The following is a 27,740-nucleotide window of genomic DNA, read 5'->3' as shown; positions in this document are numbered from 1 at the left end:
GCACCGGCCACCAAGGTTCAGGGTCTCAGTCCCCTCGCGGAGCCGACCGCTGGCGCGATGGTGGCCGTCTGGCTGGTGCACGTCGGGCAGAAGCTGCTGCTCTGGGGCGCGCTCAGCGCCGTCTCCCTGGCGGGCGCCACCCTCATCCTGAGCTTCCTGCAGATGATGGCGAGTTATGCGCATAACTGGCTGCAAATGAGGCCCATGCCCAGCATTTCGGGCGCCTACCCCTTCGTGGGACACGCGCTAATTCTGGAGCGAGGAGGGAAAGGTAAGGGACTGCGCGCCCGGGCCAGCTGCATCCCCGCCATGGGCTGTTGGGCCGCTGCAGGGAACCGCCCGCTTCCCCGCCTGGAGCAGCAGGACTGGAGCTGCAGGCTGCTGGGTGCGGGGCGACTCTATCACCCCCTGGATAATGGGTTCCCAGTTCCCTCCAGTTTTCATTACACATAAGTGCAGTGTTTCTAAACTCCCGTCCCTCTGCCTTTTCTCTTCTCATTTTCCCAACTCCTGGCTGTTGCTATCTGAAAACACCGCCTGTAGCCCTAGCCAGCTTGGCTCAGTGGATAGAGCTTTTGACTGTGGACTGAAGAGTCACTGGTTTGATTCCCTTCAAGGGCATATGACTGGGTTTCAGGCTCCATCCCCAGGGGGGGCGTGCAGGAGGCAGCTGATTAATGATTCTCTCTCATCACTGATGTCTCCATCTCTCCCTCTCCCTTCCTCTCTGAAATCAATAAAAATATATTTAATAAGAAAAACAACAACAACAACACCGCCTGTTTTTCTTCTGTCTTTACTGTTAAAATCCTAAAGGCAGATATAACATAACTTATTCTCTCTCTCTCTCTCCCCCCCCCTCTCTTCTCTCTCCTCTCTCTCTCCAAAATAAGGGACAAGAAATGCACTTGAGAGCAGAGCTTCTCCCTGCAGAAATCACAAGACTTGACCACAACTTTATTTCTCCTTGGCCCTTCTAAGGAGGTTACATACCAACATGAATTATGATGTTATTCACCAAGGCCTGTCCCATAAGTCATACAGCAAGTTTCAGAAATCCCATTTGTTAAGGAGTGAATTGGTTTTTTATTGAAATCATCTTTTGAAGCTGATAGCCTTTATGTTATGTTATGATAGGGATAGAGGAAAAGTCCCTGATGTTTGGATGCCCCATGAGGGAGGGTGAGTTAGATCTTAGCATTTCATCTTAGTGGCTGGATAAGTTGAGATGCCCAGAAGTGAAAAGATTTGCCACAAATGACATATTTTAAAATGAGCCCAGAACTAGAATCCAGTCACCCCTCCTTTTAACTGAAGACGTTTTATAGACTGAACATCAATTCCAAAGCTTAAAGGGTTATTTCTTTTCCACTTTCCTTTCTCCAAATAAAAATAATGCTGTCATTTCAACTTCACAGGAACACATGAGGCCTCATGGGAGAGTGTTACCAAAATACAGAAAGTGTTTCTGGCAGAAGAAATCCCAGTAAACTTTTAACCAACCAGAGATCAATGTGACTAATGCTGCAAGTGTTGCAGCAAAGTTTGATATATGGAAATTACATTTGTAAACATCATCATGGCGAACACTAAAGGCAGAGCTAATCTTCCCTTCTACCCAAAGGCTTTATAATATTAAAAAATAATGGTGTAGAAATATAGACCCCTCCTCCCCAACAGGAAACCATATACTTAAGAAATCTCATCATAGGCTTTTGGGGGAATTTCTCTAAGAATTGAAATCTCTAGTGAATAAGATCCATTTCAAAACAAACTGTGAGTTATTGGATTATTTTAAGTAATTCTCCTTATAGTTACCTCTGGAGAGGAGAGCATGGTAACACATTATCTTTCTCAAGGGGACTTTTTAATGCATCAACAACTACTTTGCTCCCTTTCTGCTTGTAACCAAATTGCTTGACTTTGACAAGTTGTTTAAAACTCTTTTAAGTTAGAGTGTGTTACCCTTTACCTGTAAATGTCACCATATTACAGTTACTTTGAGGATTAAATTTAATGCGTACATTTGCTAGTCCATTGTCCAGAACTTGGTTTGAGTCCATTTTTTCATGGTCAATCATGCACTTATTTGAGGCCCTCCTTTGTGCCCAGCATTGCGCTCAAAATTGGGCATAGCACAACATTTAAAGGTATATTCCCCATCCTCAATACCCTTGTGTCTTGTACAAGAGGCTGTGCCTTTCATTGTGTGGCCACCATCCACATTCTGGCCTCAAAAGTCTCACCTGGAGAATTGCAATGGCCTTCCAACTAGGCTGTTGAACTCTATCTTTTGCTTTTTCAGTCCTTTTGTCAACACCTGTCTTCCCCAGCTGCTCCCTGCCATGGGGCCCACCTGAGGCCTTCAAACCATGGATTTTGATTTCCCTGTCTCCTCTGTCAGACCAGACCAAGGCAGTGATTATGGCCATGCTACATATATTTGACACTGTTGATCTGACCTAGCTCTTTTTACAACAATTTAGCCAATGGTTTGACTGGAAGGCATTTTGAATGGGCGTGATGTAATGGTGAAGATGACACATTGTGTGTCTGGGTGCCTCGGGTACAAAGCCAGGCCTATATTTACCAGCGCTGTTTTATTGTGCAACTACTTAGCTGTGCACAACTTCCTCAGTTGTTCACTAACTTCTGTAATAGTGCTTCTCATCTGACTGTGGTGAGGCATAAAAGACATAAGGCATCGAAACCTTTAGCTCTGGTCTGATGTTTACTTACCTTCCACAGCAAATAAACATGACAGAATGAATGTCAGCCATTTTAGAAGACTCATTATTAGGTTTTGAGGGGCCCAAATGTGCAAACGCTTTAAACAGTTACTACTGTTTATTCAGTATCACATGCAGTGGACATCCCTGCGCTTTAGCCTCCCTTCCGCTGCACTTTGAGCAGCTTGCCCTGAAGCCCAGGGGTGGGGGAAGCTGAGGGATGGGAGAAGGAGCAGGGATAGGTGAGTATGTGTACTTTTCTTGGCACGAAAAAGAGCTGGAAAGTTTAATAGTTGTTTTTTTATGCCATGTCGATCTGTCCGTAGGGCCCCAAATTACCTTGTTAAACAACCCGTCAAAATCTCAGGCTCGGTCTGTATTAGTAGCCTCACAGTGCTGTGGGCATTAGTCCCACTGCTGTCAAGGGGCATTCCCTTTGCCTAGAAGAAGCCTGGGTACCACATGCCTCCCAGCCAGTCTGCTCTCCTTATCCCTCCCCCCCTGGATTTTGCCAGCAATCTCAGGAGAGTGCCTCATTTCCTAACCTAATTACAAAGTCAGTCCTCCCGTGACCTCATGTTGTTTGACTTGGGCTCTGTCTAACCGTTGCCAGGTCTTTTCTCTGAGGGCTGGACCCTGTACCCCAATCCTTTAGTCACTGTGTTCTCCCACCCCAACCAACCCCCACCTCTGGGTTGCACTCACCAATTTAGTGTTTCCTGACCTGACCCAGAGTTTTGTCATGTTTGACCTTTCTGAATGCTGGGCTGCATTCCCCAGATGGAGCCTCAGGGATTTCAATACAGAAAGTGTTAACTCCCAAACTTTCCTCCTTACTTCAATGTTGTTGGGATTACTGGTCACCATTTCCCCACACCCTCTATAAGGACCAGCCATAAAACAGGACCAGGGCCCCTAACACTTGCTGCATCGAATCAGTCTTTTTCCCACTCCCAGAAGCTTCCTGTGGCCTCGGAATACCAAGTTCTTCACAGATCTCACTCACCTCAGTGTTATTGTCCTAAAATATAACTCTGTGGTTCTAGCACTCATCAGGAACTTTCAGATATTGCCTAGAGACTATAAAAGAAAATCCAACTTCTTTAGCCTTCCAACACTCCAAGCTCATCTATCAATGTTTTCTCCTGTGCTTTGGCTAAACCTATAGGCAATTTTCAGACCTCCCTGCCTCTGCTCTGCTATTTCTGATACTTGGTTTATCCTAACTTCCCTTTTCTTCCTATAAAAAGCCAACTCATTCTTTTATTCTCAAATGCCATCTCTTTCTTGAAATTTCTCCAGTCCTTTCAATGAAAATCGATAACTCCTCAGACTTAAACTTCTAATTTAACACCCATTTCATCTGATCTGTTACTGTGATTAGTACCACAGTGACCATCTCCTCTGATTATAAATTCCTTTGGAGTAGGGATCTGGTCCTTTGGTGGTACACTTTCCTTGCCTGTGGAATGCATGAGTGAGCATGTTGTGTTTTCAAGAAGAAGTAAGGTAGTTCTGTCATACATTCTTATATCTGGACATGTCATAGGAAACTGATTTGATTGATTACCGACTTTCCCTATCTAATCCCTACATTTTCCTCATTGCTTCTCAGTAATTCTTTTTAGCTTAATGATTCTTTCTTATATTCACTATGACATTTCTTCCACATTTTTGTCACATTCGAAACTAAACTTTTTCCTTTATCCAAGGAAATGTGGACATAGCCTATTATTTATATACTAGTGGCCTGGTGCACAAAATTCATGCACATTAAAAGAGAATTAATGATAAGAAATATTTTAATATTGCTATTTGCCCTTTCTCTATAATAGAGGTGTCAGAGATGAAAGATAATTAGTAAAATGTATATAAAATCTCCCTCCTGTCAGAGTCTGGGGCGTGCCACGGGTCCTAGAGTCAAGTCCCCGCCCACCATCCTCACGCACTTTGAAATCGCAGGATACCCAGACCTGGCTGGCCTCACCCCCATTGGGTGAGACCTAGACCAGGCCTGCCCCACCCCCATCAGCCCCTCCGGGGAGTAGGCACAGCCTCAAGTCCCCCGGCCTGGCCCTGGGGTGAGGGTGCTGCCTGAGGTCCCCCATCAAGCCCTGCCAAGTGAGGGTCATGGCCTGAGGTCCCTGTGAAGCCCGGCTGGGCGGGGGGTGCGGCCTGAGGTCCCCGGCCCTGTGTTGGGGCAGGGAGGCACAGCCTGAGGTCTCCTGGCCTGGCATTGGAGTTGGGGGCATGGTTTGAGGTCTCCCAGCCTGGAGCTGGGGAAGGGGTGTGGCTTGAGGTACCCTGGCAAGCCCCACCGGGCAAGGGGCGCCACCTGAGTTCTCCCATCAAGACCCGCTAGGCAAGGGGGCACAGCATGAGTTCTCCCATCCCGGCACTGGGCTGGGGCACAGTCTGAGGTCTCCTGGCCCTGAGACGGGGCAGAGGTCCCCCGTCAGGCCCCGCCAGGAGTGGGGCATGGCCTGAGTTACCCCGTCAAGACCCACTGGGTGGGGTCACAGTCTGAAGTCTGCCAACCTGGCACCCGGGTGGGGAGCACAGTCTGAGGTCTCCCGGCCCAGAGCTGGGGCGGGGGGTGTGGCCTGAGGTCTCCCATCAAGCGATGCAGGGTGGGGGCCGTGGCTTTAAGTCCCCCGTCAAGCCCAGCACCCTTGCAGCATCATCCCAGTGCTGACCAGGGATCATGCAGGCAGTGTGATGTTAGCGCTGGGGGTGGAATTCCTGCTCCTGACCCTGGTCACAGACTGGTACACCTTAATGGAGAAATTAGCATATTACCTCTTTATTATATAGACTAAAATCGCAGTGTATGAAATTCGTGCATGGGTAGGGTCCCTAGCAGTGGCTGGCTGCCGACCAGGGCCTTCCTTCGTTCTGCACCGCCTCCTGGTGGTCAGCACATGTCAGAGCAAGCAATGGAACTCCCAGGTGGTCAAACTCCCGAGGGGACACTTTGCATATTAGGCTTTTATCTATATAGATACTGTGTGTATGTGTTTCTCTTCTACTAGCAAAATATTTTAAAATCTTACTCCAGCTTGCTTTTTATTCTTCAGCTTCAGAATAATAAAACTCTCCTTCTTTATAAACTTTTATTTATTTAAATAATATTAGAACTACAGGAAAGTTGTAAAAATAATATAGAGTTTGCATATGCCATATACCCAGCAAGCCTCCTCTGATGGTGTTATTTTACAGAATTAGTGTCATTATCAAACTAGACCATTATTATTTGTCCAATGTTCTTAACAATACTACAGCCCTTATTTGAATTTTACAACACTGCCTAGCGTTCTTTTTCTGTTCCATGACTCAATTCAGAATCTCACCTGGCATATAGGAGTTGTGCTTCCTTGTGCTATGTTCTTCAATAACAATTTTTTCTAACCTGTGATCGTTTATCAGTCTTTCCACACACATCAAGACCTTGACATTTTCTGAGACAGGTATTTCGTAAAATCACTCTCAGTTTGGGTTTGTCTGTTATTTTTTCATGGTTTCATTGAAGTTATGCATTTTTAAACAAGATTTTTAAAAAATATATTTTATTGATTTTTTACAGAGAGGAAGGGAGAGGGATAAAGAGTTAGAAACATCGATGAGAGAGAAACATCGATCAGCTGCCTCCTGCACACCCCCTACTGGGGATGTGCCTGCAACCAAGGTACATGCCCTTGACCGGAATCGAACCTGGGACCTTTCAGTCCACAGGCCGATGCTCTATCCACTGAGCCAAACTGGTTAGGGTGAGGTTATGCATTTTTGGCAGTGACACCATATGTGATGTTGAAAGCTTTTCCTCTAAAATCAGGAAGACAAGGGTGCTCACTCTCACCACTTTATTCAACATAGTATCATAGGTCCCAGTCAGAACATTTATGCAAGAAAAAGAATGCAGATGACATGATTGTTCATATAGGAAACCCTAGATACTCCACCCCCCAAAAATGTTAGAATTAATAAATAAATTTAGTAAAGTTGCAGGATATAGAATCAATATACAAAAATCACTTGCATTTCTTTATGCTAACCATGGACTACCAGGAAGAGAAATTAAGGAAACAGCCCCATTTACAATTGCATCAAAAGGAATAAAACAACTAGGGTTAAATTTAACCAAGGAGGTAAAAGTCCTGTGCACTGAAAACTATAAGATAGTGACTAGAGAAGTGATACAAACTAATCCTATCATTACTTATTCTGTTGCACAAATTGTCCCTGTTTGGAGTATTAGGAGCTTTTCAGGTTGGCTGCTTGGTGTTTCAACATGGCCTCCTCATTTTTTTGAGCACTTCCTTATTTTCTGCCACCATAATATATTCCATTCTTCTGGTATTTTTCTCTGCCTTGTCCCTAAAATCAATGACTTCTCCAAGGGGAATTGTTTATTTTATTGTAGGACAGTATTTAGAAATACTGAGATTTGGTGCCCATACTAGGAATGGGAGCCAACCTGGGAACTTATATGACCAGAAATCTTGTTTAGAATATCAGAGAAGACTTCACAGCAAAATCACATTTAAGGTGACACTTGAAGAATAAGTGAGTTTTATTAGACAAAAAGCAGTATGAATAAGAGTTTAATACAAAGAGAAGAGGTTCTGTGGAGCCCCTGAGACATTTGAGAAGTTGAAGAATTAGTAAAACAGAAGAGTTTTTTAAAATTATTTTTTTCTTGAGGTAACATTGGTTAATAACATCTAAATTTCAGGTGTACAGTAGTATAATTTGATGTCTGTATACTCATTTGGGTGCTAACAACCAAAAGTCTAGTTTCCATCTATTTCCATTTGTTTAACCCCTTTACCTACTTTGCCCTCTCTCCACTCTCTTTCTCCTCTGTAACCACTATTCTGTTGTCTGTATCCTTGAACTTGTTTTTATTTTGTTATATTTGTTTATTTATTACTTTTTTAATATATTTTACATATGAGTAAAATCATACTGTTTTTGTCCTTGTCTGTCTGGCTTATTTCACTTACCGTAATACCCGTAAGATCCATTCATGTTATCACAAATGACAATATTTTATCTTTTAAAAAATATATTTTTTTTATTAATTTCAGAGTGGAAGGGAGAGGGGAGAGAGAGAAACATCAGTAATGAGAGAGAATCATCGATTGGCTGCCTTCTGCATGCCCTACACTGGGGGTCGAGCCTGCAACACGGGCATATGTCCTGACTGGGTCAATCCTCAACTACACAGTCATGCCAGCTGGGCCAATATGATCACATCTTCTTTATCCATTCATCCACTGATGGACACCTAAGGTTGCTTCCATATCCTGGCTATTGTAAGTAATGCTGCAGTTAACATTGGGGTGCATATATCTTTTTGAATTCGTGTTTTCATATTCTTCAGATAAATACCCAGAAGAGGAATGGCTGGATCATATCATAGCTCGAATCTCAATTTGCTGAGGAACTGCAATACTGTTTTAGAGAGGGTGAAAGGGAGCATCTATCTACCAGGGCTGTGGAGTTGGGACAGGCATCCCTTTCTATAGAAGAGTAGCCTGTGCAGGTCAGGAGAAACTGAACAACCTCAGTGTCCTTAGGGAAGGCATGTCATAAGGTCACCACAAACATCCACAGTGCTTGGCATTTCTCAGTTAACCAGGTTGTTGCATATCTATCATTCATAATTCAATTAGCCTCATAATGCATTCATTAATAATTTAGTAAGGACAACTGTGTGGTTTAGCTTCAAGGTGTGAAAGATCTGGGAGAAATTGAGTGAGTTGCCAAAAGTAAAAACAGTAAAAAACCCAAAAAGACAAAGTAAGGAATTTATTTAAAATTAATTATTTTCTAGAGTTTTTCCAGCAGATGATTTATCACACAGGACGCAACAGACATGTGCCAATGCTAAAACTCTGGCTTGGCACAGTACCAGTAATAGCCATGTTTAAGGCTGAAACTATAGAGGTGAGTTGTTGGTGACTGTGGTCAATGTTTCACTGTTTGATGGTGTGAGAATCTCATCAGAATAAACAGCAAATATATGTCCTTACATTTAACTGAATTCAGTACAATGAGCACTCCATTAAATATTTAAGGCTGTGAAGGTGCCATTTAATGCTTTCCAGATATAGTCTGAATTCTGGGAAGAGTAGCAGCTTCTACATGTCTATACGCATTTGGTATCAAGTAATATACTTGTCCTCCTTTTTGGGGAAGTCTTCAATTGAATAGAACCATAAATAGATTATTCTACAAGGTGAGCTCATATAATCTCCCAGGCACTGTTTTAAGATTGCAAAATTATAAGACTAATACAATTTAAGTGTTTCCCTTAAGAGACTCAGAGTATCCATTATACTTTTATGATTCCAAGTTAATTTTTTAAAAGAGTACACTAATGTGGTATTGGTGGGAAAGATGTTGTTAATAAACTCTATTGAAATTATGCCTAAAAAATTGTTTACCTTTCTTTTAGTTATTATCATGACATTGGGAGTATTATCTTATGATTTGATGACAAAGGCTTTGGGTCAGGAAGTAAAAATGGGAAAAACAGACTTTCTCTTCATGGAGAAAAATTAACAGCAGTATTTCCTAGGGTTGCTGGGCTTGGATATATCTTTCTTACTCATTGTGGTAAAACTCTTAGAGTATCTCTGGCACCACACTGCCCAATGTACTGGTCCAGAGGAGATAGCGAGAGGCCACATGTGGGATGTCAGCCATTGCTGGCCTAGTGTAAGTGGGCTTAGTACATGTGGATAGAGATCTGTCCAAAGTTGGAACTGCAGCAAGATCCTGAGAGGCATTTTGTGCATATGCTCGTCCCTTTTCCTCTGCTTTACTTTGGCTGCAGGCAACCTAATTACACCCATAGTTCCCAATGCTACTTATATCCTGGAGACATTCAAATGTGTACCTAGTATAAGCCATAATCTTGAGCTTCATACCTGCTTTCAGATTATGTCAACTTGAATGCCTCCAAATCTATACCTGATCATGAACTTGTGATTTCCACCTCCCTAAATGTGGTCATCCTTTGCTTTACCCACCTTCTCTTTCCTCACTCCTACCCTCAATAAACAACTCCACTTGGCTCCTAATTCATGGCAGGACTCAGGGAATTATCTTGGACATTTTCCTTTCAATCAACTCCAGCTAGTCTCCAAGAGTGAGAGACAGTGGTATGCTCCAAACTCTAATTGCATTTCTTTGAGTCATAGTAATGAAAATGAACCACCAAGAAGTAATTGTTATGAAATGTTACTTTAAAAGTAGTTGTGTTCTAGCCCAGTATTCTTATAATTATGGTTGCGTTCATATCTCTAGCTCTCATTTTTCTTTTCTCTCTTTCTAAGGTAATTTTAACTAACTCAAAGCAAATTGACAAGTCTCATCTGTACAGGTTCCTACAACCATGGCTTGGCCTAGGACTTCTTACCAGGTAAATAAGTGTAAATCTGTAAAGCTGTCTTGTGCGTAACTTATGCCAGGCATTGACACGGGGTAGTTTTCCTGTAGCAAGAATGTGCAGTCGGGTAGTAGGGAGAAGCTGAAAAGGTTGGGTGATAATGGACCTCTGAGAGACAGGAACCCAGGGTGTAGAGTAATCTCCAGCCTTGGTATTCAGTAATGTTGATCACCAGTGTTCCAAGGAGAGTTAGAAAGTCACAATGTAGAAATGGAGTACGGCACAGGGGAGTTTTGAGCAGGGAAATCATGAAAATTCAATGAAAAAGGCAGTCATCCTCAGAGAAGTAAGTGGAGCACAGTAATTCAATCCTTGAGCTGCCATCCAGCAACAGGACCCCATCAACTGAGAAAGAGAAAGCAGGACTTCGGTGGGGACTTTGGACACTTTGAAGATGTTAGAGATCCAAGTAGACTCATGGAGCTCCTTGATCTTCAGAGGGTTACGGTTGGATAAAGGGGGGAAATTTCTAACTTTTGGAAACTCAGAACTTAGAAATTTAGTGAAGTTCTTAAAATTTTCAATTTTGATAAATGCTCTTTTACATATTAGTAATATAGAAGGATATCTAAAATATGCCCAATCTGTACTGTATATGAATCTCCCCTTGACATTCTGACCAAAGTATTTGGGAATCTGTAATTAAGAAGAATTTGTTGTCTTGACTAAGCTTTATTTGCTTTGGATGTTGCTTTTCTCTTCTTTGTAACCATGTCTTGTATTTCTAGTACTGGAAACAAATGGCGCTCCAGGAGAAAAATGTTAACACCCACTTTCCATTTTACCATTCTGGAAGACTTCTTAGATGTCATGAATGAACAAGCCAACATATTGGTTAATAAGCTTGAAAAACATGTTGACGGAGAAAAATTTAACTGCTTTTCTTACATCACTCTTTGTGCCTTAGATATAATCTGTGGTAAGTCTCATGGATTTGTTTCTAGAGCTATGGCAGTGATGGCGAACCTATGACATGCGTGTCAGAGGTGACATGCGAACTCATTTTTTTGGTTGATTTTTCTTTGTTAAATGGCATTTAGATATATAAAATAAATATCAAAAATATAAATCTTTGTTTTACTATGGTTGCAAATATCAAAAAATTTCTACATGTGACACAGCTCCAGATTTAAGTTAGGGTTTTTCAAAATGCTGACACACCGAGCTCAAAAGCTTCGCCGTCACTGAGCTATGGTGTAAACGTAAAATGGCCCAAATAGAAAATAACATTTCACTGGGAAGGCAAATGAAAGGGTTAAAAGGATATTGGCTTCTTTGGGGCGGTTCTTCTGCTAAATTAGGCTCCTGAGAAGCAGTACCCACTGCTAGGGCTTTGAGTAGAACCAACCTGCCAGGAAGGTTGGAGGGAAGAAGGAGCATAAACAGGGAGTAGGAGAAACAAAAGGTGCAAGAGTGAAAGGGGAAAGGAACAATTCTAAAATATATAAGAATTTATCTCTTTTTTGAAGTGTTTGCCACTGGAAAATAAACACAAGGCATGTGCATGAATTGAATGGTTGCTTCTCACCCATATTTTGCAGAGACAGCTATGGGCAAGAATATTGATGCTCAGACTAATGATGATTCTGAGTATGTCCGTGCAGTTTATAGGTAAACGGAGCCCTTCTAATTATGTTTTAAATTGTTATTGATTCAAGCTTTAAAAATATCGCTAATAGTTTTTTGTCTGTGTTGTATCGTTTTCATTGTTTCACAATGAAATATTGCTTCAAAAATTAACCTAATCATTTAAGCATGTATTTTAACAGTAGAGGGTTTATTTTATAAATTATGGCACACCCAGGCTATGGTATAATTTTAAATGATTATTTTATGATATATTAAAAAATTACATTATGATGCTTATTGATAAAATAAAGATAAAAACAATATTTTTAGCATGATAACCACTAGGTATAAAACATTTTCAGTAAAAATAACTTGTAGATATTATTCCAGAATGTTAGCTGTGATTATTATTTTGTGTTATATGCTTCTCTTTCTTGTTTTTTATATTGTTATTAATTCTCTCTCCCCATATTTTCTGCACTTAGTGTGTGTTATTTTTTAATTGAAATAGTCGTATTTACTTTGATAAATTGCTTGAGATTATTCAACTATTAAGGGGCAGAGCCAGGGTTTGATTAAGGAATTCTGTCTTTAAGTCCACTGCCCATTTCATTTTAACAGATATTAGCATATATAATCTGCTATTCATCACACAAGATACTGACTAGTTTTATAGTGGTCCACAGAACAGAATAACAGGGAGACAAGCATCAAAACAAATAAGTATAAACTTATAAACTGTAATAATTGCTTCAAAGAAAAAATTAAGTTGATTGATATTTGAGAAGAAAACAGCAGTAGGGCTCACAGATTGAGTGACCAGGAAAGGCCACTCTGCAGAATTGACCTATAAGCTGCTCTCAAAGGAGGAGATCATGTCTAGGTCTTTCTGCTCCATCACTGGAAATGTTGAGGGAGGGACTCGGGACAGGGATGTGACAGTGGGGCACTTTCCTGGAGAAGAGGATAGCCAGAGGAGTGATCAAGCAAATGCGTGGACATTAAACAGGCAGATTTCATCAGACCCTGTGGTATAAGAGCTACAGGCAGCTCGGGGAGGTCCGGAACTCTTCCTGGAGAAAAAGAAGGAGAGATCAGATGGCCATCTAGTAAGGTGTTTTATACTGGATTCTTTTTTTTTTTTTTTAAATATATTTTATTGATTTTTTACAGAGAGGAAGGGAGAGAGATAGAGTTAGAAACATCGATGAGAGAGAAACATCGATCAGCTGCCTCCTGTACATCTCCCACTGGGGATGTGCCCGCAACCCAGGTACATGCCCTTGACCGGAATCGAACCCGGGACCCTTCAGTCCGCAAGCTGACGCTCTATCCACTGAGCCAAACCGGTTTCGGCTATACTGGATTCTTCATTCCCCTATAGGACCCATTTAATTTTTAAGATTCCTAGGATGTGTAATAACCCATTCCTTCATTGTTGAGCATAGAGCTCTTATTAGCTGCTAAGATGAATTATCATTGTTGCCACATATTACCCTCATTGAGACCAGGCACCAAATAGGTACACAAGCAATGCACGTTTTTGATATATCAGCTGATACATTTGCAACCTGTTTATAGGATGAGTGATTTGATACATCGAAGAATGAAGACGATTTGGTTCTGGCATGACGTTTTGTACCTTTTGTTTAAGGAAGGAAGGGACCACAAAAGGAACCTAAAGATCTTACATAGTTTTACCACCAATGTAAGTCCTCATTTTTTTTTATTGTGATCAAACATACATAACATAAAATTTATCATAATATCCATTTTAAGTGTGCCATTCAGTGGCATTAGGGGCATTAACAATGTTGTGCAACCTCTACCACTATAACTTTCTACAACTTTTATAAGGGCATGACGCCTATGTTTGTTAACATGACAAGTCATTAATGTTCTCTACTGGGGGAGGTTAGTCTACTGGGGGAGGTTGTCTATAAATAAATAATTACAAAATGTGATATGAGCTATGATAGTGTATTAACAAACTGGGTGCTATACTAAGAAAATGAAGACACAGGGAACTGTGTTATAAGAATATTCTGAAAAATGTTTGGATTAGGCAATAGTTTTCCAAAACAAAGGGCATATATAGCAGTATCTTAAACTGGAAATGATAAAAATTAACTAGATATTACTATGCAATTTTTAATGACAATGAAATAGTAATGTTCTTGATATAGTCTGTCTTTGTGTTAAAAGTATGTTTATGAAAAAGGCAAACTTTAATTAAAAGCATGCATTGTAATTTAAGTGTACTGATAAAAGTGCCGAAGTAAATATATTTATCCTTTGCTGTAATTTTAGTTTAAAATATGATTGCATTGCTTCCTGAAAATGAGGTACTGCCTCCACCAAAAGATCAAGTGATTAGAGTTCCTAGATCTTAAGTGAATGAGATGTTAGAGTGAGCTGCCGTCAGTGAAGTATAGCATAATTGCCTGTCAATATGTGAACAGTGAACAGATTGTATTTTATGGGTATAATTACACTTGTCTTCCAATTTCATGCATTAATATCAGTATCAATAATGGATGAATTTCAAATTGGATGGCTAATATAAAAAAACTAGAGGCCCATTGCTAGAAGATTTGTGCAATACGCCTTCCTTCCCCTGGCTGCCCGCACCAGTTTTCTTCAGGCACCCATGACCCAGGCCTTTGGCCCGTCGACAGCGGAGCAGCCAAGCCTCAGGGATAGGCTTCTCTGCTCCAGCCGCAGCGAGGCCTGGCTTCTCCACTCCGGCCGCAGCGGAGAAGCCAAGCCTCTTCAGTCTTCAGTCTTCAGTTGTCTTCAGTCTTCGCTTGGAGCCTTCAGTCTTCACTCTGCGCCTGTGTATGCAAATAAACCCACTGTCTTTGCATAGTCATCCTGATTGGCTGGTGGGTATAGTGGAGTGACAACCAATTTACATATTTCTCTTTTATTAGTGTATATTCCACACTGATGCCAGGTACTAGGGGTTCCACCAAGAATCAAAGAGAGGACATGGTGCTTGCCATTATGGAACTTGGCATCTGTTCATTCAAAGCAGAAGCAGGTTTGGACAATTGCCCAAAAGGAGGAGAAAGTTGAAATGTGTAACCAAATTAAGCTCAGGGGCTTTCATTCTTTTATTCATTAACAATGCCAAGCAGTATTCTGAAGGTTGGAATTATATCAATGAATAAAGTCAAATTTGCTGCTACATTGAAGTTGGAGGAGAAAGTCACTAAATAACAAATACAATGCCAGGTAGTAAGTGAAATGGAAAAAAAATGTAAAGCAGGCTTAGGAAGAGAGTGAGTGTTAGGGACTTGGGTAGCAGTGACCCTGACAGTGTGACAATGGGCAGTGGAGATCTAAATGAGGGAGGAAGCTAGTCATGCTGGCTTCTGAGGCAAGAGCTTTCTAGGCAGGAGGAGCGGCAAGCATATGGCGTGATTCTTTTCTCTAATACAACACGTAATTAGAGTGATCTATAATTAATCTATTATATAATGACTAGAGACTCACTGCATGAAATTCGTGCACAAGGGGGTGACCCTCAGCTTGGCCTGCACCCTTTTGTATCCGGGACCCATCGGGGAATGTCCGACTGTCGGTTTAGGCCCAATTCTACAGTCCGCCATCCCTCTTGCAATCCAGGGCCACTGGCTCCAAACCACTCACCTGCCTGCCTGCCTGCCTAATGCTTCCAACTGCCCTCCCTTTCCAGGCTGGTTGCCCCCAACTGCCCTCCCTTGCCAGCCTGGTTGCCCCAACTGCCCTCCCCTGCCTACTTGGTCATCCCAACTGCCCTGCATTGCTGGCCAGGTCACCCCATTGACTATCCCCTGCCAGCATGGAAGCCTTGAATAGCTCTCCCCTGTCGGGCCAATCACCCGCAACTGCCCTCCCCTGCAGCGCCTGGTCATCCCCCTCTGCCCTCCCCTGCAGGCCTGGTTGCCCCCAAGTCCCCTCCCCTGCCGACCTGATCTCACTCCTAAATGCTCTCTCCTGCCTGCCTGATCGCCCCCAACTGCCTCTGCCTCTGCCCCCACCACCATGGCTTTGTTTGGAAGGAAGTCAGATGTCTGGAAGATGGCCAGTTGCCCCAGTCTAATTAGCATATTACCCTTTTATTAGTATAAATTGTGTTCTCTCCACCACCCAACTTTTTCTCATGAGCTCTTTCAACTCGCTGCAGCCCTATTCAGGAGACTACTATTCTATTCCCAGGTTGGAAAGGCTGCAAAAATAGTCCTTGGGAATTATGTATTTGTCTGACATTAATTTGTTTTTAAAAGTCTTATCAAATAACGCCCTAAAAATGTTCACAGAAAGCTTTACTATATTTTCATAAAAACCGAAGTTCCTGTTCAGTGAGACAACAGGAAAGGCTTAGAAAAAAATATCAGTTAAAGAAGGTGGTATATTTTCAAAGGACAATGGATTATTAGGCCATATCAAATTCTACACAAAAGCATGTGATCATTTAAATCATACAGGTCATCAATGAACGGGCCAATGAAATAAAAAGATATGAAGAATGTAAAAGTGATGACAAGGGCATGACCCTCTCCAACAGAAAACGCAAGGCTTTTCTCGACCTACTTTTAAATGTGATGGATGATGAAGGGAACAAGCTAAGCCTTGAGGCTATTCGAGAAGAAGTGGACACTTTCATGTTTGAGGTATTTTGTCTTGTCATGTTAGTCTCAGGTATCATCATTTAACAAATTACAGTTCCTGTTACATAACAAGAAATTTTTTTTTTTTTTTTAATCTTGGGAGTTGAAAATGCTAAGGATGAAGAAATAGCCAGCACTAATACTTAGACATGTTTAAGCATTTAATAGTAAAATTAGAAATAACATGAAATAGCAAGAATTATTTGTAGCCACCTTTTAAAATATTTTGGGATCCTTGGTATAAGGGATGATCTGTTCTCAATTTGTTTTTAACTTAAAAAATAATATATAGGAATTCTTTAAAAACATTTTTAGCATTTTTTAAAAGTCTGATCACATTTTGAAGTGTCTTGTTATAACTGATGAAGAGTCATTATATTGTAGTTAGAAATTACAAAGTTCAAGACCCTAATTAAATACCAGATCAACTTTCTTCTTCAGAAAAAGCTGTAGGCTTGTGTGGTCTTTTTTATTCTCAACATCAGGGAAGTTTTCTGTCATTATTTCTTCAAACAGGTTCTCTATTACTTGCTCCACTTCCTCTCCTTCTGGCACCCCTATTATGCAGGTGTTGTTTCCTTTCATGTTCTCCCAAAGCTCCCTTAGGCTCTCCTCCTCCTTTTTAAGTTTTTTTTCCAGTTGCTGCTATGTTTGTGTGTTTTTTCCTACCTTGTCTTCTAATTTGCTGATGTGGTCCTCAGCCTCTTCTAGTCTGCTATTGAAGCCTTCCTTTATGTTCTTTATTGCAGCTAGGTCATTCCTCATTTCCTCTTGATTCCCTTTCATGTTGGTGACATTCTTATTCAGCTTCTCATAATTCTCATTGAGTTGTGTGTATTGGTGATCCAAACGTTTGAGCATTCTTATAACCATTACTCTGAATTCTTTCTCTGACAAGTTACTTGCCTCCATATCATTTAATTATTTTTGTGGTGATTTCTTTTTTTCTTTCCTTTGGGGATTGTTTTTATGTCTTCCCACTTTTTGTTGAAATGTTTTGTTTCTATGTCTTAGATCCAACTGCTTTGCTACCCAGGTTGTGTTGGGGGTGGTTGGTGATTTTTGGAACCCGGTGGTGCAGTCTCTCAGATCTCCTGGGCTTGGTGATCTAGCGGAGCCCCCTATTTGTATTATTTGGGTTCTCTTGATGTAGTTGTGTCTTGAATGTTAGTTTATTTTTCATGGATGTAGTCTTATCACAGATGGACAATGTGACTCACCCCCAGTTTCGTTGTGCAAGGTGTTGTAGATGTGATTGCGGTTTCAGTCTTGTGGAAAGGGTTGCCTGAGGTCTCACTGGTATGTGCTCACTGTGAGTTCCCAGAGTGCATGGGCTTTGGAGGAAGGGGTCTTGGGGCCTGAGGCTCAGGTATTGTGACTTTGGCTGCTGTTGTGTGCCTCTTGCTGGGGTAGCGTCTCTAGCTATTGTAGGGACTGGATTCTGGCAGCCAGGGTCATGCCTTATGGTGGCTCAGAGAGTTATCTGGGAGCCGCCTGAGGGACAGTGGACTCAGGGAGCCTGTGCACTTGATTGGTGTGACTGAGGTGACCGGAAGTCAGCAATCGAGGAGGGCGAAGTCTGAGGTACTGCAGCCAAGGTCTTCTGCCCTTTATTGGATAGGAGTGTGCCCAGCAGCTGCTCACAGAGGCCCCAGGAAGCTGTCGGCTGGGGTGGCGGACTCAGGAGACCTGTGTGCTGAAACCACATGACCACTGTGTCTGTGGGCAGTCATCCAGGAATAGGGAAGTCCGAGTTTCTACTGCCAGGACTGTGCATTCTTGTTTGGGTACGTGTGTACCCCGTGGTAGCACACCGAGGCACCGGAGAACTCTCTACCAGGGTGGCTGACTCAGGGTGCCCGAGCACTAGTTCAGCGTGACCGCAGTGTCCGGAGGTCAGCAGTCAGGGAGGGCGAAGTCCCACTTACTGCTGCAGGATCTGTGCACCCTTGGAGGTAGATGTCCTAGGGTCTGCAGGTCTGCGGTGAGGCAGTAGAACTTTGGCTGGTGTGGCTGCAGTGTCGCGAACAGTGTCCACGGCCAGTCTGGGTGGTGGTGCTGATGAATTCCTAGAGGAGGCTTCTCTACCCTTCAAGATGGCATGGGCTCCCTTCTTGAGCCCCACAGCCCGAGGAGTGCCCACAGTGGTGATAGGGGCGGCCTGTACAGGAGAGCCTGGTCTGCCAGCCTCTGGTACTCCTGCTGGATTTAACTGTCCCTCACTCATTCACTCACACACTGCACACATCCACACACTCCCCTGTCACTTCATCACTCAATCACACCCTCTCCCTCACCTCCATCTTACCAGCCACCATCTTCCCAGCTCCTTCTAGTAGAGCATTTAACCAGTTTGTTATTCTAAAGAGATTTCTTGTCTTCACATCAAAAAAAAGGATAAATTTTAAAAATATATAATTTTATTGATTATATAAAGCTGTTGGGCACTGGGAAAGCATCATTTGGGGCTCAGTTTGTCATCTCTAAAACGTGACTAGCAGTATCAGGTATCCCATGGAGATTTTTTAAAAACATGTATTTTTATTGATTTCAGAGAAATACATTTTCATTGAAGGAAGAGGGAGAGACAGAAACATCAATGAGGAGAGAGAATCATTGATTGGCTGCCTCCTGCATGCCCCCTACTGGGGATTGAGCCCACAGCCCCAGCATGTGTCGTGACCAGGAATCGAACCATGACCTCCTGGTTCATAGGCTGTTGCTCAAACACTGAGCCACGCTGGCCGGGCTCCCATGAATTTTCTGTGAAGAATAATTGAGTTCATTTCTGCAAAATGTTTGGTATTTTGCCTCAAACTCAGAAAGGTTTAAATGGGGTATTTATCAACTTCTTGATGTGGAGACTGTTGCTCAGAATCACTCATGTGCTGCCAGTGTCCAGGTAAAGTCGACCGTACAAATGGGAGAAAGTGGACAAGTGCAGATCTGGTCACTTGGCTCAGGAAAGTCACACTTTTATTTCCTCAAAAACAGTCCAGCGCACAGAGTTCCCTCAGCATGCCTCCTGTTAGCCCAGCCCAGCCACTCTCACCAAGTATGTGACTCTGTCGTATTGAATGTCCCTGTACCCAGAGGCATCCCCTCTGAAGGGATTGTTTCATTGGTTGTTCCCCACCGAGGTAAAATACTGTATAAAATTAACTTGTTCTGTCTGGGGTCACGTCACAGCTGTCAAATCCTGAGCCAATTCAAAATGGAGCTAGCATTCCTAAACTTCTCAATAGAACTCTGCTTTCTAAGCTGTTATTTTTTTCTCTTACATTTGTAGGGCCATGACACAACTGCAGCTGGAATAAACTGGGCCTTGTACCTACTGGGTTGCTATCCAGAAGTCCAGAAAAAATTAGGCAATGAACTGGATGAAGTGTTTGGTATGTATGACCCCTTAACTACTTTCACAGAAGATCCCAAGTCACTGAAGCAAATGGCAATCTTGCTCATGAAAAATGTGCAGTCGGGCCTGTTCTAAAGACACTGTAATAAGCAGGAAGGCTGCCATATGGAACCCCTTCCAGGCCTAATGTCCTTTGTAAGACCTCCTGCATTTGTTTATGCGTGTTTGCTGATTGCTTGGCATGTGACTGCACTGGCCTAGATGCGGGGGCTACACAGATAAATGTCACTGTCCTCAAGGACCTCCCGCTTCATAGGTTAAGCAGGCACTGTATAAAGTATCAAGTCATGGCTGTGTGCTTGGGCGATATGAGGAAGAAGGGTCTAGCAGAGAGCAGGGAGGAGAGGTGAAGTTGGTTAGCAGGGTCAAGGAGAGCTGTTCCATATAGGATTGCTGTGGATTAAGCTGATGGGACATACATTTCTTTTGTACAACCAGTACCTGTAGGTAAAGAGTCCAAGGCTGATGCCAATATGGATGTTGGGAGAATCCGGGGCTTGCTCTTTTTTCTCTCTATCATTTTCATAATTGTGGATTTTGTTTTCTTGATTGTGGTTCTGGGTCTCATGTTTATCTTTAAGGCACGAAGAGAGGGGAGGAGGAGATGAAGGATAATATTAGTCTCCTTTGACTGCTGTCACCGATTCTGCAAACTGGGTGGCTTAGCACAATAGAAATTCTTACAGTTCTGGACACCAGAAGGCCCAGATCAATGTGTCTGAGTTAAATCAATGTGTTGGCAGGGCTGCACTTTTTAGAAGCCTGAGGGGAGAATCCACTCCTTCTGGTGATTGCCAACATACTTTGGCTTATGGCCACATCATTCACATCTCTGTTTCCGTCTTCACATGACCTTCTCTTCTGTGGGTGTGTGTCAAGTCCCCTTCTGCTCTCTCTTATCATGATATTTGTAATGGCATTCATGTCCCACCTGGATAATCATGATCATCTCTCCTTTTTAAGATCTGTAATAAAATCTTCAAAAGTACCTTTTCCCCCAAAAAGTAATATTTAAAGGTTCTAGGGATTATGACCTGATATATTTGTGGGTCATGATCAGCCTATCACAAATGCATTGGGCCATCAATTTAATCCTTTGTTTAATCAGATGTCATGTCATATGGCTTCCCATGGCTGGGAAAAGTAAGGTAAAGGTTGGGTTTGCCAACCAACACAGTGGTGTCTGATGGATTTTCCTAGTGCAAAGTGGGGAAGGAATAATAAAGGAAAAGAGGAGGAGGTGGAAGACATTCTATGAAGAGAGACTCCAGTTTCACAATGGCAGAGTGGAGAAGGTGGAAGATAATAGTAAGCATTAAAGGACAGGTGGAGCCCTAACTGGTTTGGCTCAGTGGATAGAGCGTCACCCTGCGGACGGAAGGGTCCCAGGTTCGATTCCTGTCTAGGGCATGTACCTTGGTTGCGGGCACATCCCTAATAGGGGGTGTGCAGGAGGCAGCTGATCGATGTTTCTCTTTCATTGATGTTTCTCACTCTCTATCCCTCTCCCTTAATCTCTGTAAAAACTCAATATTATAAATATAAATATAAATATATATATATATATATAAATATATATATATATATATATATATATATATATATATATATATATATATTAAAGACTGGTGGAATTCGCATTTGTTAGAACTCATTGAGCGGAGAAGTTGGAAAAATAATTTCATGTCCAGATGGTGTGAGGACTGGATTTTCATACCAAGAGGAAAGACTTTGTTTCGTAGAATGGAGATGATCTAAACTTCTGGGCTCTGTTTCTGTCATCATTTCATTTTTCCTGTATCAAGTTGAATTTCTCTCAGATTGCCTCTGGTGGGTAAACTGGGTATTCTAGAAACCCAGGGTCTTTTGGAATGTGTTCCCATGTTTGTGTTTTTTACAATTTGTAGCCCAATGCAGGTGTCACAAATGGTTTTGGATCTCACATAATCAGTGACACCATTTTTACTAGAATTTTTATTCTGCTGCTTCCATGCTTTTGCTAATTATGCCTCACTTCTCTTCTATCTCCAGTATTAGTTCTAAAATTTTTTGAGCAACTGATCTTTGGATATTGGGATGTAAGTATTCATTTCTTTTTTTTTTTTTTTTACTGAGGTAAATTTAGTTTCATTGTAACAAGAAACTGGTACACTTTTAATGTTTAAAATTGAGCATTATCTTTTCTTTCCAGTGAAACAAACAAAAAAGATTAAATAAACAGGAACAAAATTACAATAGAGAATGATGGTTCCAAATAAGATTCTGCAAGTCCGCTATTGTCCCATTGCGTAGCAGAGCCCAGGCCATTATTAGAAGAGAATTTTATTTTAAAAGTATCATCTTAAACAGCAAGAGAGTCCATTAAACATCACAAACACACCAAAGTGGAAGCCTTGTTGTCAAAATGCCCGCTTAACTAACACAAACATCTTATATCTACGTTTGACCTTGTGGAAACCCCTTTTTTTTTTTTTAGTTTAAACAATGTTCCATACAAGCAAGAGTAGACAGGTATATGTTGGTAAATGCTAACTGTCCACATTCACAGAGACACAGTGTAATCTGTGTGCTCAATGCACAGAGAAGGGAGGGAAAAAGCTGGAATTCTGTGCACTAGTGCGCAGGCTGAGCCTCCAGCCTCCAGCGGAGCCAGGTAAGCAGGTTTTATTTCTCACAGAGCACAGGGGCATTGATTCCATAAAGTGTTTGTTGAGGCAGGAAGGGATAAAAGTGAATTTCGACTTGTGTGCATGTATATTAGCCTAACCAATGCACGCAGACACCAGGGGCTGAGGGCATGAGTGGGCGGGGGGAGAGGGGGTATACAGGGGCAATGGGGAGATAAGGACACATATATAACACCTTAATCAATAAATAAAAATTAATGGAAAAAATAAAATTACTTTTAAAAGTAAAAAAAAAAAGTGAATTTGGAATAGAAAGCCTTAGAGATTCTTTTCTCACTGTATTCTGCTCAATGTATTTCCCTCCAAATAAGTTGAGAACCAAGATGTAAGGGAGAGAAAAGACTTCAAAAGAAGAATGACTGAGCCTAAGAGTAAAACAAAACAAAAGAAAACAAAACCCAGACTGTAACTTGCTCCCAGTGACTGGAGGAAACTTTTAAAAAGAAGGTTGGAATCCATCAGTGTTCTTTAGTCACCGTCTCCTTCATCCTCATCAGCTTCTTTGTTGGTAGCTTTCAATCCTCTCCCTCTCCCCCTCCATCATCATCTTCTTCTCTTCTCCTTCCCCATCTTCATCTTCCATGTAAGGTAGCAAGTAATATTGAATTATTTTGGCAAATACCACCTTCGATGATCTCTCCCAACTTACCTGCACCTGCATCAGAATGGCCATAAACCAGATTTTTGTTTCTCGGCCTCTTTCTGCTGGCTTTATCCTGCATTGGATTTGAACATTTCATCAAATCCTTTCCAGATATTTCGTGGACTTTGAAAATGCATCAATACTTGCACTCAGATGAAATTCTTTGGGTGCAACTATTTTCCAAGGAAGGGTTTTCAACACAATGAAAATCTGTTCTGTGACCTGATGTATTACTTTTCAATTCTGTACTTCAACTCTGGTTAAATAACACAGTGCCTTTCCATGTGTCTCCCCGAGCAGTGCAGGCATAGAGATGGTTGCAAATGTTGTTGCTCGAAAAGTTGGGATTTGGGACATCAATTCCTACCTCTTCTGAGAAACAATGGTTGGAGAATTTGCTATATGTCCGCCTTCAGAATCTTCTCACTGGCTTGTTCATTGAGTTGGTCTGTCTCATTTTTTGCTTTCTCAGTATGTCCAGTTGCTTCCCGCTGTGTATGTTCTCCCATTGGCAGGTCCAAGAAGCCATTTGGATTTCTTTTTTAGGTGGGAATGGAGGGCGTTTGGCTATGTTTGGGGGCCAGGCTATGGGGAGAGTCCAAGAATCTGACCCAGGAGAAGATTCACTTCTGGAGGAGGCTCTGAGAATTCAAAATTAAATGTTTTAAACTTATAGTTTCATGCATTCACAATGTTATACAACTGTCACCTCTGTCTAATTCCAACCCATGTCAGCAGCCAAAAGGAAACCCTGCACCATTAATCAGCCACTGCCCATTTTCTCTTCCTCCAGCCCCTGGCAGCACCTCACTTACACTCTGTCTCTATGGATTGATCTTCTCTGAGTACTTCCTCCAAATTTAATGATACAACGTGACCTTTTGGATGTAGATGTTTTACTTAGCATTATTGTCTCATTTTTTTTCATTATCTATACTATTAAGAATTTTACTTTTGCTGTTGATATTTAACATTCAGTGTATTGATGTTATAATATATTCTTTTTTGATGTCTTATCCACCAAGCCCAAATCGTTCATTTATTTTATTTCATGTGTTTACTTTGATCAGGGAATTCTGATCGCCCCGTTACCTTAGAAGACCTGAAGAAACTTAAATATCTGGAGTGTGTTATTAAGGAGACCCTTCGTATTTTTCCTTCTGTGCCTTTAATTGCCCGTGATCTTAATGAAGATTGTGATGTTGGTGAGAGTTCTTTCATGAAAGTAGTGGGCAGAGTGGACTTTTCTGTGTCTGTCTTGTTCTGTTCTCATGACATATCGACTATCTCATGACAGGGGGGTACAACGTCGTGAAAGGCTCTCAAATACTCATCATTCCCTACGCACTGCATAGAGACCCACGGTACTTCCCAGATCCTGAGGAGTTCAAGCCAGAGCGGTTCTTTCCCGAGAATTCGATGGGACGCCATCCATACGCATATGTGCCCTTCTCTGCTGGACCCAGAAACTGTATAGGTTTGTATCCATCAGAATCGGTTTGACCTTTCAGGCGCACACGGCAGGGGGTTTCTCACAATAGTGTCTTTGAGATGTAGTGTCTCAGATACAAGTCTGTTAAAAAACTTGTTTTATTTTTTTCCCCTCTTTACTATGACTGTCGTAAAGTATATCAGTTTCCTAGGGCTGCTGTAACAAAGCACCACAGACTGGGTGACTTAAATGACAGAATTTTATTTTCTCACAATTTTGGAGACCAGAAGTCCAAGATCAAGGTGTCTGCAGGGCTGATTTCTTCTGAGGCCACTCTCCTTGGATTACAGATACTTGTCTTCTCCCTGTGTCCTCACATAGATTATTCCTCTGTCTGTGTGTGGGTGTTTTTAATCAATCCCCAATCAATGATATGTTTTTATTGATTTTCAGAGAGAGGGAAACATTGATGTGAGAGATACATTGATTGGTTGCCTCCCATTTGTGTCCTAACCAGGAATCTAACCCACAACCTAGGTTTATGCCCTGATGGAATTGAACTCACAACCTTAAGGTGAATGGGATGACATACCAACCAACTGAGCCACCCAGCCAGGGATTGATCTCTTCTTTTCATAAAGATTTCAATCAGATTACATTGGGGCACATCCGTAGGACCTCATTTTATATTAATCACCTCTTTAAGGGCCCTATCCCCTAATGCAGCCACATTCTGAGGTACTGATGGTTAAGAATTCAGCAGATGAATTTGGGGGAAATACCATTCAGCCCATAACATAAAGCATAACCAGTTTCATGGTAGAGTTTTAAAATGTAGATCTCTGGATTGAAGTAGAATATACTTTATATGGTAGAAATCTTATTCATAACAGTTAGTTTCTTTAACCTTCTTTTTATTGCTTTTAAGAATTCCTTTTTCTCCCAAACCGGTTTGGCTCAGTGGATAGAGCATCGGCCTGCGGACTCAAGGGTCCCAGGTTCGATTCTGGTCAAGGGCATGTACCTTGGTTGCAGGCACATCCCCAGCAGGGAGTGTGCAGAAGGCACTTGATCGATGTTTCTCTCTCATCGATGTTTCTAACGCTCTATCCCTTTCCCTTCCTCTCTGTAAAAAATCAATAAAAAATATTTTTTAAAAAAAGAATTCCTTTTTCAAAACCAAAACAGAGAATGCTCACCATAGGACCAGCAGAAGTACTTCAAAAAAATGAATGCACATCGCCATGCATTGTACACACTTTTGGCTTTAGTATCTCTGACATTTTATTTATGTAAATGCAGGCATTGGTACAATGAGGCCTGGTAACTCTATAGTAAACTACATGAAAGGCTCGGTAGAAAAGCATTCTAGAGCAGTGGTTCTCATGCTTCAATGATCCCAGTATTCACCTGGGTGCTGCATGGACTAGATTCCTTGACTTCAGAGTATTCAGATGCACTGGGTGGGAGCCGGAAGGGCACTCAAGGATCTTTATTATTAAGAAGCATCCTGAGATCCTGAGTGATACTGGTTCTCCCAGGGCCTACTGTGAAAATCTAACGTCACTTGCTCCCTCTAATGGAACCTGTTCTTTCTCCCATTTGAGATAGATCTGTAATTAAAGTCATTATTTACATTAATTTGAAGGTCAAAGGTTTGCCATGATGGAAGAAAAGGTCGTTCTTTCATGGATCCTGAGGCATTTTTGGGTAGAATCCAACCAGAAAAGAGAAGAACTTGGCCTGACAGGAGAGCTGATTCTTCGTCCTCTTAATGGCATCTGGATCAAGTTGAAGAGGAGAAACGTAGATGCATCCTAACTCCATTATTGGGCTGTGCCTTAGTAGGAATAAGGTCTTTCTTTAAGAGAAACTTTGCATTTACAATGTGTAGATCATGAGTTTAATACTCTTAATCCCTACACCTATTTTTTTCTTACCCCACTTACCTTGGGGTCAAGTCTACCAAAGGAAGAGTTTTTATATTTTCATCACCACCATTATCTTACCCTTGGTCATGATCCCAAAAGGTGAGTTAACTGATGTCCGTCCGTACCCAAATAAACATATACATTTCTCATCAGAGGAATCCATAGCCCAATTCAATTTCAATTGACAGACCCAAAGGATATAAGTTAATTGAAGTTCTAGAATTTTTTAAGGTATTCTTGTTGAACACAAATATACATATATACATATACATTTAATTTGAAAAGGGTAATTAAACACTTAGGCTTGAGCTTAGGTTTTAAAAATTATATTAGTGGCATCAGTTATGATAATAATTGTGATGATACTTTTCAGATTTTATTAAGGAGAGCAGATCATTTATAAGTTGACTCATAAGTTCTGTTCCTATTTCCCTCTAACAGTGTACTTATGGCCTTCACTTCATTCTACATAACATCACAATTACCTTTTTTTTTTTATAATTTTTATTTCTTAAAGTATTACAAAGAGTATTACATATGTCTCCTTTTTTCCCCCCTTGACATTACCCCGGCCCCTACCCGCCCCCCCCACCCCCCCCCCCCAGTGTCTTGTGTCCATTGGTTAATCTTATATGCATGCATATAAGTCCTTCGGTTGAACTCTTAATTCTCCCCCCAAACCCTCCCCAGGCTTCCCACTGTAGTTTGACAGTCTGTTCAATGTTGCTCTGCCTCTGCATCTACCCCTGTTCATCAGTCTATACTGGTCCCCATTATCTGTCCCAACCTCACTGGAGCAGTCCCAACCTCACTGGGGCCGTCTCAGCCTCACCGGGGCCGTTTCAACCTCACCAGGGCTGTCCTGACATCACTGGGCCTGTTTCAACCTCACCAGGGCCATCCCAACCTCACCGGGGCCGTTTCAACCTCACCGGGGTCGTTTCAACCTCACCGGGGCCGTCCCAACCTCACCAGGGCCGTCCCGACCACACCGGGGCTGTCCCGACCTCATTGGGGCCGTTCTAAACTCACCAGGGCCGTCCCGACCTCACCGGGGCCGTTTCAACCTCACTGGGGCCGTCCTGACCTCACTAGGGCCATTTCAGCCTCACCAGGGCTGTCCCTACCTCACCGGGGCCTTTTCAACCTCTCTGGGGCCGTCCCGACCTCATTGGGGCCATTTCAACCTCACCGGGGCCGTCCCGACCTCACCGGGGCAATCC

At 42.1% G+C, this 27,740-nt stretch overlaps 2 protein-coding genes across 2 annotated transcripts in view; one reads left to right on the top strand and one right to left on the bottom strand.

Annotated features, from left to right (window-relative positions):
- Positions 1–27,740, bottom strand: part of LOC308512628 (coagulation factor XI-like) — a gene marked incomplete at both ends in the record, with an annotated part of 328,656 nt that overhangs the window by 240,519 nt on the left and 60,397 nt on the right.
- Positions 43–27,050, top strand: LOC308514073 (cytochrome P450 4V2-like). Its single transcript, XM_081084117.1, has 11 exons — positions 43–271; positions 8,566–8,678; positions 10,073–10,158; positions 10,914–11,104; positions 11,727–11,796; positions 13,336–13,462; positions 16,227–16,412; positions 19,699–19,801; positions 24,225–24,359; positions 24,452–24,631; positions 26,235–27,050. The coding sequence occupies exons 1-11, from the start codon at positions 58–60 to the stop codon at positions 26,405–26,407; spliced, it is 1,578 nt and encodes a 525-aa protein (XP_080940243.1). The 5' UTR covers positions 43–57; the 3' UTR covers positions 26,408–27,050.

The sequence above is a fragment of the Myotis nattereri genome, assembly GCF_964212035.1.
Source record: "Myotis nattereri genome assembly, chromosome: 2".
Taxonomy (NCBI): domain Eukaryota; kingdom Metazoa; phylum Chordata; class Mammalia; order Chiroptera; family Vespertilionidae; genus Myotis; species Myotis nattereri.
The sequence above is the reverse complement of the archived record's forward strand: the minus strand, read 5'-3'. Positions and strand labels throughout refer to the sequence as shown.

What these genes read in the sequence shown, in the direction of transcription:
- LOC308514073 (XM_081084117.1), top strand. Translation starts at nt 58, where the DNA reads ATGGTGGCCGTCTGGCTGGTGCACGTCGGGCAGAAGCTGCTGCTCTGG. An exon ending in TTAAGGCTGAAACTATAGAG is followed by an intron (nt 8,679 to 10,072) that starts GTGAGTTGTTGG and finishes TCTCTTTCTAAG; the next exon opens with GTAATTTTAACTAACTCAAA. An exon ending in GGCCTAGGACTTCTTACCAG is followed by an intron (nt 10,159 to 10,913) that starts GTAAATAAGTGT and finishes TTGTATTTCTAG; the next exon opens with TACTGGAAACAAATGGCGCT.